The sequence below is a fragment of the Somniosus microcephalus genome, chromosome 15 (genome assembly GCF_052327205.1).
Source record: "Somniosus microcephalus isolate GS21.2 chromosome 15, FLI_Smic_1.0, whole genome shotgun sequence".
Lineage (NCBI taxonomy): Eukaryota > Metazoa > Chordata > Chondrichthyes > Squaliformes > Somniosidae > Somniosus > Somniosus microcephalus.
Genome location: NC_141001.1, coordinates 67,039,021 through 67,051,029, shown reverse-complemented (window position 1 = coordinate 67,051,029; position 12,009 = coordinate 67,039,021). Strand labels below are relative to the sequence as shown.

The following is a 12,009-nucleotide window of genomic DNA, read 5'->3' as shown; positions in this document are numbered from 1 at the left end:
ATTGCTGCGTTCCATAATGCGCTCTTTCAGGAGCCTGTCTACCTCGGTCGCGATAAACCGCCTGTCCTCCCAGCTGTACCTCCTGCTTTTGGTCGCTATTGGCCGGCAGTTAGGGGTAAGGTTCGCAAATAGCGAAGGCGGCTTTACCTTCAGGGTAGCCAGACCGCACACTGTGAGGGGCGGCTGGGACCCACCGTAATTGAGCGTGATGCTTTGGTGGTAGCACTGGAAATCCAGGCCCAAGATCACGCTCGCACATAGATTCTTCATGATTAATACTTTAAAATTATCGTATACAGTTCCGTTAACGGACAATTGTACCGTGCAGTAACCCATAATGGTCGATGTCTGGGTTTTATCAGCCATAGAGATGGTACCCCGAGTAGGGGCCACCTTTAGGGAGAGTTGTTGTACCAGTTCAGGGTGGATAAAACTCTCCGTGCTTCCACTGTCAATTAAACACTTAACCCTGCACCCGTTTACCTCGATGTCCACCATTGATTTGGATAGCGGGTGCGGCCTGGTCTGGTCCACTGTGACCGATGCCACTGTAGGGCCCTGATCGAGACAAGATGGCGTCCACGCTGTCTGCTCACAAGATGGCGGACCCCATGAGGTCGGGCAAGATGGCGTCCAAGATGGCCGCTCCCACGGCGCACACGCGGCGGTGGCGGGTTTTCCGGCGGGGTTCCCTCTGCACACCTTCCCGAAGTGCCCCTTCTCACCGCACTTAAAGCAGGTGGTGCCTTTCGCCGGGCACAGGTTTCTGGTGTGCTTCGGCTGCCCGCAGAAGTAGCAGTTGGGTCCCCGACGCGTCGCGGCTGTCGTAGGGCTTCTGGGGGGAGAGCGGGGCCCCGACGGTGTCGGGCTGCCGGGCGGGGAAGATGCCTTCCAAGATGGCGGCGCCCTTGGTGCACACGTGGCGGCGTGGACGGCATGGGCTGAAGAGTAGGCGTCCGAGTTTCTCTGGGCCACATCCAGGGATCGTGCTGTGTCCGCAGCCTGTTTCAGGTCCAATCCCGTTTTTTCCAGCAGTCTCTGCCGGATGTAAGTGGAGCTGAGGCCTGTGATAAAGGCATCGCGAACAAGCTCGTCAGTGTACACTGCGGCTTTTACATCTTGGCACTTGCAGTCTTTGCCAAGCGTTTTCAGGGTGCCTAGGAACTCCTCCACCGATTCCCCAGGTCGCTGTGCGCGAGTAGCGAGCAGATGCCTAGCATACACCTCATTCGTAGGCTGCTGGTAATGCGCCTTTAAGATGTCGCAGGCGGCCGGGTACGTGTCGGCGTCTTGGATGAGGGGGTAAACCCGGTGGCTTACCCAATTCCGCAGAATTCCGAGTTTCATACTCGCAGCGTCCGTAGCGTCTTTGACGGCTGCGGAATTGTCCAGGAAGAATTCCATACACATAAACCAGTGTCCGAAGCGTGCCGATGCATCCGAAGCATGCTGGTCCAAATCCAAAAGTTCGGGTTTCAAGAGTTGATCCATTGTGTTGAAAATTAAGTCAATAAATTGATGTGCCTCAATAAATCCGAGACTTGATGTTAGCGAAACAAAACAAGGCTTTTATTGACTTAGAAGGTAACACATAGAGGAGAATGTATCTTCCATCCAGAGGTCTGCCGTACTGGATGTGCTGCAGGCTGGGCCAGCTTACATAGGAGCCAGGTATGGGCGGAGCCCTACACACAGTACAATACAATGGAAATGAAACTGAAACCAACCACAGTCACAGGCAGAGAAATACTGATGAGTGATGAATGGAATATTTCATCACGTGCACCAGTCGCTGAAGGTAAGCATGCAGGTGCAGCAGGCGGTTAAGAAGGCAAATGGTATGTTGGCCTTCATAGCGAGAGGGTTTGAGTACAAGAACAAGGATGTCTTGCTGCAATTGTACAGGGCCTTGGTGAGACCACACCTTGAGTATTGTGTGCAGTTTTGGTCGCCTTATCTGAGGAAGGATATTCTTGCTATGGAAGGAGTTCAGCGAAGATTCACCAGGCTGATACCTGGGATGGCAGGAATGACGTATGAGGAGAGATTGGATCGATTGGGCTTGTACTTGCTGGAGTTTAGAAGAATGAGAGGGGATCTCATTGAAACTTATAAAATTCTGGCAGGACTGGACAGACTAGATGCAGGGAGGATGTTCCCGATGGTTGGGGAATCCAGAACCAGGGGTCACAGTCTAAGGATAAGGGGTAGGCCTTTTAGGACAGAAATGAGGAGGTATTTCTTCACCCAGAGAGTGGTGAACCTGTGGAATTCTCTACCACAGAAGGCAGTAGAGGCCAATTCATTAAATATATTCAAGAAGGAGTTGGATATATTTCTTAAGGCTAAAGGGATCAAGGGGTATGGGGAGAAAGCAGGGACCGGGTACTGAACTTGGATGATCAGCCATGATCACATTGAATGGCGGAGCAGGCTAGAGGGGCCGAATGGCCTACCCCTGCTCCTATCTTCTGTGTTTCTATCTATCTGGCAATGTTTCTTTTAAGTGCATACAAAGGAAATATGCAAGGTCGGTCCTGGGGATGACTTGCATTCTGATATTTCCCCTCTCGTGGGCAGAGGCTTAGCCTTTGCTCTATATCCAGTACTGATAGCACAGGTTAGATCAAAATATTGGCATTTGTAACATTACAAGCATGGATTCTGCTTGTGTACTCCAAGGAGCATATTGGAGCTGCAACACCCATGTACCACTGTCAGTTCTAATTTTAATTTTTTTTAAAACAATAACTATGAATTGAGAAGATTGATTTTATAACTAAAAGTTTAAGGGAAATATCAGCCCTCCTTCTCCTCCCTGAACACAGAATTCTGAATGGGCTGTAAGTAGATGTGGAAACAGGATGCATTTGAGGGGCTGAAATTTACCGGGAACAGAGTATTCATAGAATCATAGAAAGTTACAGCACAGAAGGAGGCTTTTCGGCCCACCGTGTCCGCGCCGGCCGACAAAGAGCTATCCAGTCTAATCCCACTTTCCAGCTCTTGGTTCGTAGCCCTGTAGGTTATGGCACTTCAAGTGCACATCCAAGCACTTTTTAAATGAGGTGAGGGTTTCTGCCTCTACCACCCTTTCAGGCAGTGAGTTCCAGACCCCAACCATCCTCTGGGTGAAGAAATTTCCCCTCAAACCCCCTCTAAACCTCCTACCAATTACAGGAAACTCTCATTTAAACGGCACCTAAATATCCGGAATTCTCTATTTACCGGCAAAATTCATACTCCGAAAACAACACCTCAATAACCGGAAATGTTGCCGAGTCCGAGTCTCCCGCGGTGGCCGAGTTAGTCAGTGGGGGTAGTTCTCCAAACTGCCACTACTCGGCTTCTTGGCGCTGTCGGAAGTCATTAAAGAGTTATAGATTACCCTCAACTGGCAGTACTGTACTTAATCAAGCATCTTCCACCATCCATTTAACAACATTCTGTAGGTGAGTACCCAGTTACTGTATACTGCACATTTCTTGATTTTTTAAATTTTTGTTTGTTAAAAAATAGCCTCGGTAGATAACCCTCTCCGTCATCCGGAATTTTTAATCAACCGGCACCGACGGGACCGGGACGGTGCCGAATACCAAAGAGTTTCCTGTACTTTAAATCTATGCCCCCCTGGTTATTGACCCCTCTGCTAAGGGAAATAGGTCCTTCCTGTCCACTCTTTCTAGGCCCCTCATAATTTTATACACTTCAATAAGGCCTCCCCTCAGCCTCCTCTGTTCCAAAGAAAACAAACCCAGCCTATCCAATCTTTCCTCGTAGCTAAAATTCTCCAGTCCAGGCAACATCCTGGTAAATCTCCTCTGTACCCTCTCTAGTGCAGTCACATCTTTCCTGTAATGTGGTGATCAAAACTGTATGCAGTTCTCTAGCTGTGACCTAACTAGTGTTTTATACAGTTCAAGCATAACCTCCCTGCTCTTGTATTCTGTGCCTCAGTTAATAAAGGCAAGCATTCCGTGTGCCTTCTTAACTACCTTATCTATTTGGCTTGCTACCTTCAGGGATCTGTGGACCTGCACTCCAAGGTCCTTTTGTTCCTCTACACTTCAGTGTCCTACCATTTAATGTGTATTCCCTTGCCTTGTAGCCATCCCCAAATGCATTACCTCACACTTCTCCGGATTGAATTCCATTTGCCACTTTTCTGTCCACCTGACCGGTTCATTGATATCTTCCTGCAGTCTACAGCTTCCTTCTTCATTATCAACCACACAGCCGATTTTAGTATCATTTGAAAACTTCTTAATCATACCCCCTACATTCAAGTCTAAATCATTGATATATACCACAAAAAGCAAGGGACCAAGTACTGAGCCCTGCGGAACCCCATTGGAAACAGCCTTCCAGTCACAAAAACACCCATCAACCATTACCCTTTGCTTCCTGCCTCTGAGACAATTTTGGATCCAACTTGCCACTTTGCCCTGGATCCCATGGGCTTTTACTTTCGTGACCAGTCTGCCATGTGGGATCTTATCAAAAGCCTTGCTAAAATCCATATAGACTACATCAAATGTACTACCCTCATCGACCCCCCTTGTTACCTCTTCAAAAAATTTAATCAAGTTAGTCAGACACAACCTTCCCTTAACAAATCCATGCTGACTGTCCTTGATTAACCCGCATCTTTCTAAATGAAGATTTATCCTGTTCCTCAAAACTTTTCCCAATAATTTTCCCACCGCCGAGGTTAGGCTGACTGGCCTGTAATTACTCGGTCTATCCCTTCCTCCCTTTTTAAACAAAGGTACAATGTTAGCAGTCCTCCAGTCCTCCGACACCACACCTGTAGCCAGAAAGGATTGGAAAATGATGGTCAGAGCCTCTGCTATTTCCTCTTTTGCTTCTCTTAACAGCCTGGGATACATTTCATCCGGCCCTGGGGATTTATCCACTTTCAAAGCTGCTATGCCCCTTAATACTTCAAACATTTTCATTGTATGGTAATGTTTGTCAGGAGAATAGAATACGGTACCGTGCATAGAGTGCTAAAACTAGTGTTGGTGATAACTGACTGTAAGAGCTCAGTCTTATTGCTCCTGTTTGTGTGGAGCCATAGGTGACTGAATACCTGGAATTCCTTTGGGTTGCCACCTTGTAGCTGGAGCTTGAGGGCACAGACTCTAATGTAAATTCAATGATCCCATTCCTCCTGGGGCACAGACTCTAATGTAAATTCACCAATCCCATTTAACCAGTGGGGAGCCGCGCTCGAAAAAATGGAGGTTTGCGCTAGGGCTACAACACCTCAGCTCTGATTCTCCAATCTGCTCTTCTTTGAGTGCAGCGTCCCACCAGGAATGTGGGTTAAGTGATTTTAGCCATGTATGTGTGCTAGCACCTATCTGTCTGATGAGGATTCCCACAGGATGAGAACCTAAAAAGCATTGCACCAGGCTCACTAAGATCTGCCCCTCTGCCTCTGTTCTATTTTATATGAAAAATGAATAACTGTGTGTGTTCTACATTTCTGGTGCGATAGAAGCTGCTTTTGGTGATAATGATGCTACATTCCATTGATCACACAGAGAATCACAAACGAACGGAGGCACAAACTGGAGCACCAGCTGCAAGCAGTGATGGGTTTGTGCAGGCACCTAGAGCATGTGTTAAACTTCATCAACTGGGCAGTCTCCAAGAAGAACAATATTCCATTCTTATTCAGCAAGGAACTGGTAAGTGTGTATTGCCATTTCTGGCAACTAATGATGCTGGTAAAGTCGAGGTGTAGATTCTTTAGCGATGTCTGACTCTGCATTAATTATTGTTGTAAGTAATATTTAGATAGCAGTGCATTCAATATTTATATTCAGAGTGAATATTTGGCTGATATGCAATAACCAATATTAATATTCCATTATTTAGATCCTGTTTCAGATGCGACGTTTACTGGAAACTCAGTGCAATGTGGATTTGGGTCCCTCCAAGATTCAGTTTCGCTGGGAATCTGCCACATGGACTAAAAAGCTCTCTACTTTAGGTAGGAGAAGTCTTAAAACAGTGCCAGTCAATGCTAGCTAAATAATTACATTGTTCCAATGCTCCTACAGACCCATTCTTATCCTGTATCCTGAGTTGATGGTCATCAAATATGCAGTAATACGTTTGTAGGATAAGAACACAACTCATTCGTGTTGGAAATGTAGATTAATACAGTGATAAAGGATTATCTTTGTATTAAGATACATTTTCAACATGAATGATTTATGTTCCTGTCCATCTTCCAGTAATCTATATATTTATGATAAAATCTGCCAACCATTGCTCTCTATATACTTATATATTTTATATATATTTTATAAAATATATTTTAAAATAAATTATATTCCAGTAAAATGGTTGCCGAAATGTTAAAAGATGCACTAAATGAAAATCAAATCATTTCCCCCACAGGGACAGAGGGGAAAATTGGAGTTGCCCTGAATCACACTTAGTCTGCTAGTGACTGATTTTGAAGCAGTTTTAATGGGAGGTCTGGGAGAAAACTGTAGACTATTTACTTAAGTAGACTATTCGAAAGTGGAAAGGTTTTTTCTGCGTTGTCTTTTGTTATGGAGGTAAATTTGGTACACAAATTGATGTGCCTACAGCAATTGGGATGTTAGGAAAGAGTTTAAACCAAAACAGGAGGGGAAATAATATAGCAATAGTGTCACTCATTCATGCATAAGATTAGCAAATCCAACCAGCATGCCACTAGTAGGTAGGACCCGACTTGTTTCCAAATCCAACTAACCCGCAAGAATAAAACATTGTTTCAACCCTTAAACCTGTATTATTCCCAGTACAAGAACAACTACGCTAAGAAACCGTAATGTATCAATGTACTCCATATGCAAACATCATTTAATAATAGCTTCAGAAAATGTATTGTGTATATGTAATATATATTCCACGTTATAACACAGTATGTATGTGTGAAAATACAATGTAACTCATTTTTCCTTTACATTAAAGTCTCTCCTTAAAAAATACTCCTATAGTTTTAAATAAATAATATATAGATTTAAATGATGCCAGAATGATTAATTGCAGGCATTTTTGCATTTGGGTGCATCATTTGTAATTACTTAAATGAGACCCAAATAGTTCAGGATTCTGTAGCTATTCTTAATTTATTTCCTCGCCAGCTTTTATACCCTCCTTCATTCCATGATAACTATTTGGCTTTAAATCGGTAAGTTGTCAAAACAAATAAGGAGACCATTACTCACGAAGAGCAGTTAACGTGAGAAACGCAATACAAAATTATCTGCCATGCAAGGATGTGAAGAGAGAGGGCGAGAGAGAAAGGCGTGGAGGTACTAAGAGGAAGAGGGGAAATATCAGAAGGCGGATTACACCCAGACTAGTGGGGGGCGGGGGCTGTGGGGGAGCGGGTGATGAGAGATGAGCTTGAGATATTTTAAGTATATAGCTGGAAACAAATTATGTGAAAAGTAACATTGAGGGGCTAGGTTTCCAAATTTCTTGCATGGTATACTTGTACTAGATGCAGTTACAGTAAAAATATCAGTGTGCATACTAATCTACTGTAGGAACGGAGGTTCCTATCAAAAAGACTGAGTTCGACTCAGGTAATTAAATTAATGAACTTTAATGAAATCAAACGAGTTTAAACTGGAAACTGCTAGAACACATCAATAACAGGTCTACTGTCCTTGAGGGCTCCACGAGGACTGATCCTCTGATCAGGAGAGTGACATCATCACGTTCTTCCCGCCATTGGGGCATCACGTGACTAACGGCATGACGTCATCACGTTGAAACCGTGCTGTAAAGGTAACTAGGCATTGTACAGTCAAACAGTGTAATTAAAGGTACAGGCACAGACAGTAACTACATTGCTGTTAAAGGAATTATGTACAACCGCTCTGAGTCCTTTGGTGGCTCCGCCACATGCGCCCCTCCAGAATTGTCTTTAACAGAAAAGGTGAGGCGAGGAGGAGGTCTGATGAGCCTGTCCGATCGACTTCGATACCCTGGTAGAGGAAGTTGACGACCGGTGGACGAGTTGGCAGTCGGTGGCGGCTGAGCAGGCGCGGCGAGCGCAGTCGGGTTGTCAGGCGGCTTTGGTTTATCAGGTGTGGCGGCAACGGGCGGTTGGCCACGTTTGGGTGGTTGAGCGACTGCGACAGGGTGGTCCAGGTCCAGGTGAGCTGGCTTCAAGTGGTCCACCGAGATGTGATCCGGTTTCCCTCCGACGTCGACCAAAAAGGATTTGTCTCCCGGTTCGACGACGCGGAAAGGACCAGTGTAAGGGGGCTTGAGCGGATCCCGGTGAGCGTCGTGTCGGATGAAGACGTACTCCGCATTCTTCAATCCCGGTGGCACGTAGGAGGTCTGTAAACCGTGATTGGACGTAGGTATCGGGGCAAAGCATCTGGCCGCTTCTTGGTGGCGAATGAGTTGCCGGGAGGCGGACCATGGCTCTGTGGGAGAAGGGCGGAAATCTCCTGGTACACGGAGCGGCTGGCCGTAGACGAGTTCAGCCGAAGACGATTGTAGATCATCTTTGGGCGCCGTACGGAGACCCAACAGGACCCATGGGAGTCTGTCCATCCATCCTGCGCCTTGAAGACTGGCCCGAAGAGAGGCTTTAAGCGACCTGTGGAATCGCTCGCAAAGGCCGTTTGCCTGCAGATGATAGGCGGTGGTGCGATGAAGTTTGGTACCGAGCCCCTGAGCCACAGCGTTCCAAAGATCCGAGGAAAATTGTGGCCCGCGGTCAGAGGAGATGTCCGCTGGTACCCCGAAACGGGCGACCCAACAGGAGATGAAAGCTCTAGCGACGTCTGCCGACGTAGTGGAAACCAAAGGATTTGCCTCTGGCCACCTAGTGGTGCAGTCCACTATGGTGAGGAGATGAGTATAACCCTGAGAAGGCGGAAGCGGCCCCACGAGGTCCACATGCACGTGGTCGAAACGACGCTCCGGAACAGTGAACGCAGCCACTGGAGCCTTGACACGACGCTGGACTTTGGCCTTCTGGCATACGACGCAGGTATTAGCCCAGTCACGGACATCGATGTACATAACTTTTTAGACGAACTTGGCTGACATAAGCCATTACGAAGCCTTCATCCCTGGGTGCGACAACCCGTGTATGGCATCAAAAACCCTCCGGCGCCATGCGACTGGCACTATGGGACGAGGAACTCCCATGGAAACGTCGCAAAGGAGCGTGGCACCTGCGGCCTGGAAGACAACGTCGGTCGCTTGGAAGCTAGAGGGAACGGTTCGATATGGTTGGACCTCTGAATCCGAAACCTGATCTGCCGCCATGAGGGCGTAGTCGATTCCCAGGTGCACCGCGTGGACCGTCACACGGGAGAGGCAATCTGCCACCAGGTTGTCCTTACCAGACACATGTTGAATGTCCGTGGTAAATTTGGAAATGAACGTCAAGTGACGTTGTTGACGAGCGGACCACGGTTCGGTGGTCTTGGCCATGGTGAATGTAAGGGGTTTGTGGTCGACAAAAGCCGTGAAGGGGCGCCCCGCCAATAAAAACCGGAAATGGCGAATGGTGAGGAAAAGGGCCAGTAGTTCCCTATCGAAGGTGCTGTACTTTTTTTCATTTGTTCGCAATTGATGGCTGAAAAACGCCAGCGGTTGCCACGTGCCGTTGACCCACTGTTCTTGCACCGCACCGATGGCGTAGCCTGACGCGTCGGTGGTAAGGGCGATAGTAGCACCTGGAAGTGGGTGCGCCAGCATGGTTGCGTTGGCCAAAGTGTTCTTGGTGTCGCCGAATGCCTGGATCATTTCAGCTGTCCAGCTGATTGGGTCTTTACCGGACTTGCCCTTGAGGGCCCCGAACAAGGGTTGCATGAGTTGAGCCGCCTTGGGGACGAAACGGTGGTAGAAGTTGACCATCCCCAGGAACTCCTGCAAGGCCTTGACTGTCGACGGCCGCGGGAAAGAAGTAACCGCCTCAGCCTTCGTCGCCAAAGGGACGGCGCCGTCCGATGTTATGCGATGTCCCAGGAAGTCGAATTGTTGCAGGCCGAACTGGCACTTGGCCGGGTTGATGATTAAACCATGTTAGCTGAGGCGCGTAAAGAGGGAACGCAAATGGGAGATGTGCTCCTCCTTGCTGGCACTGGCGATGAGTATGTCGTCAAGGTAGACGAAAAGGAAATGCAGGTCTCGAAGAATGGAGTCCATTAAACGCTGGAACGCCTGTGCTGCATTCTTTAAGCCAAACGGCATCCGCAGGAACTCGGAGGCCAAAAGGGGTGATGACTGCAATTTTCGGGACGTCTTATGGGTGCACTGGAACCTGGTGATATCCACGGACGAGGTCGACTTTAGAGAAGATAGTATTTCCCGCCAAGTGGGCTGAGAAGTCCTGGATATGTGGGATCGGGTACCGATCCGGAGTGGTGGCGTCGTTGAGGCATCGGTAGTCACCGCATGGCCGCCAGCCGCCGCCTGGTTTCGGCACGATGTGGAGAGGCGAAGACCAGGGACTCTTCAATCGCCTAATGATGCCAAGCCGCTCCATTGTGGCGAACTCTGCCTTCGCAGCTGCAAGCTTGCCGGGTTCGAGCCTTCTAGCCCGCGCATAAACCGGGGAGCCAGTAGTGGTGATGTGATGTTCAACACCATGTTTCGTCGCCGAAGAGAAGGTGGGCCTTGTCAGCTCCGGAAACTCCCCGAGGAGCCGCGTGAAGTCATCTGGAGGAGGGAAAGCACAGGCAATGGAGCGCGCCACGGAGGAACCGTGGAAGCACGGGATCGAGTGGAAGGTGGCCGCGTTGATCAGCTGGCGGTGTCGGACATCGACTAGTAGGCTGTTGGCACACAGAAAATCTGCCCCTAGGATAGGCTGTGAGACTGTAGCCGCGACGAAATCCCAAAAGAAGCGCTGACCGCTGACAGACTTCGACCCGCTGCTTTCGGAACATTCGAATAGCTGCGCCATTAGCCGCTACGAGGGAAAAACCGAGGTTCCCAGTCTGCGTGTCGAGCTTCGACGCAGGTAGAATGCTACACTGCGCCCCGGTGTCACAAAGGAAACGGCGGCCCAAGAGGGAATCGGTGATCTAGAGGAGTTTCCCCGTAGAACCGACGGCCATCGCCACCGCGGAACGCCTGTTAGACTTGGATATCCGTCGCCAGGGACGCCGCCTGCGCCGCCTTGTTTTTTTTGGCAAAAAACTGCAGGAGGAATGGCAGCATCGTGCTTTTGCGCCAAAATGGGCGTGGTAGGAGCACCAGCCCGCTGTAGGAGAAACCGGGACCGCGTCTGTGGGGGGTGGGCGCCTCGTGGCCGCGCAGCACTGCTGGGTAACCGTGAAAATCTTATCGGCTTCAGCTGCAAGCTTGGCGCAGTCAGTAATGTCGGAGCTGGCCAGGGCAGCCTGAACCTGTTCAGGCAGTTGATAGAGGAAAAGCTCCCGGAAGATGAAACATTCCAGTTCAGCACCCAAGAGCGTGAGCATTTGGCTCATGAGCTCGGACGGTTTGGAGTCCCCGAGGCCGGGTAGCGTGATGAGCCGGCGAGCACGCTCCGACTTTGATAGCCCGAAAATCTGAAGCAACCGCGCCTTAATTGCATCATACTTGCTGTCAGTAGGAGGACTACCAATGAGGCTGATGATCCGTGATGCAGTTGCGCTGTCGAGGGCGGAGACCACGTAATAATAACGGGTCTGATCCGCGTTGATGTTCCGAATGGCGAACTGGGCTTCAGCCTGGATGAACCAGGCGTCTGGTTGTTGCTCCCAGAACTGTGGAAGTTTCAGCGTGACGGCGTTCGTGTCCATGTCGAATCTTCCACGAAAATCGTTCGTAGAAGTCGGGGTCACCAATGTAGGAACGGAGGTTCCTATCAAAAAGACTGAGTTCAACTCAGGTAATTAAATTAATGAACTTTAATGAAATCAAACAAGTTTAAACTGGAAACTGCTAGAACACATCAATAACAGGTCTACTCTCCTTGAGGGCTCCACGAGGACTGATCCTCTGATCAGGAGAGTG

The 12,009-nt window shown here is 48.7% G+C and overlaps 1 protein-coding gene across 2 annotated transcripts in view; it reads left to right on the top strand.

Annotated features, from left to right (window-relative positions):
- trim66 (tripartite motif containing 66) overlaps positions 1-12,009 on the top strand; it is a 306,202-nt gene that overhangs the window by 250,099 nt on the left and 44,094 nt on the right. For both annotated transcript variants that reach the window (XM_086007941.1, XM_086007942.1), the window contains exons 7-8: positions 5,550-5,696; positions 5,887-6,001. In XM_086007941.1, the coding sequence (XP_085864067.1) occupies positions 5,550-5,696; positions 5,887-6,001 (262 nt within the window). The remainder of the gene's footprint in view (positions 1-5,549; positions 5,697-5,886; positions 6,002-12,009) is intronic.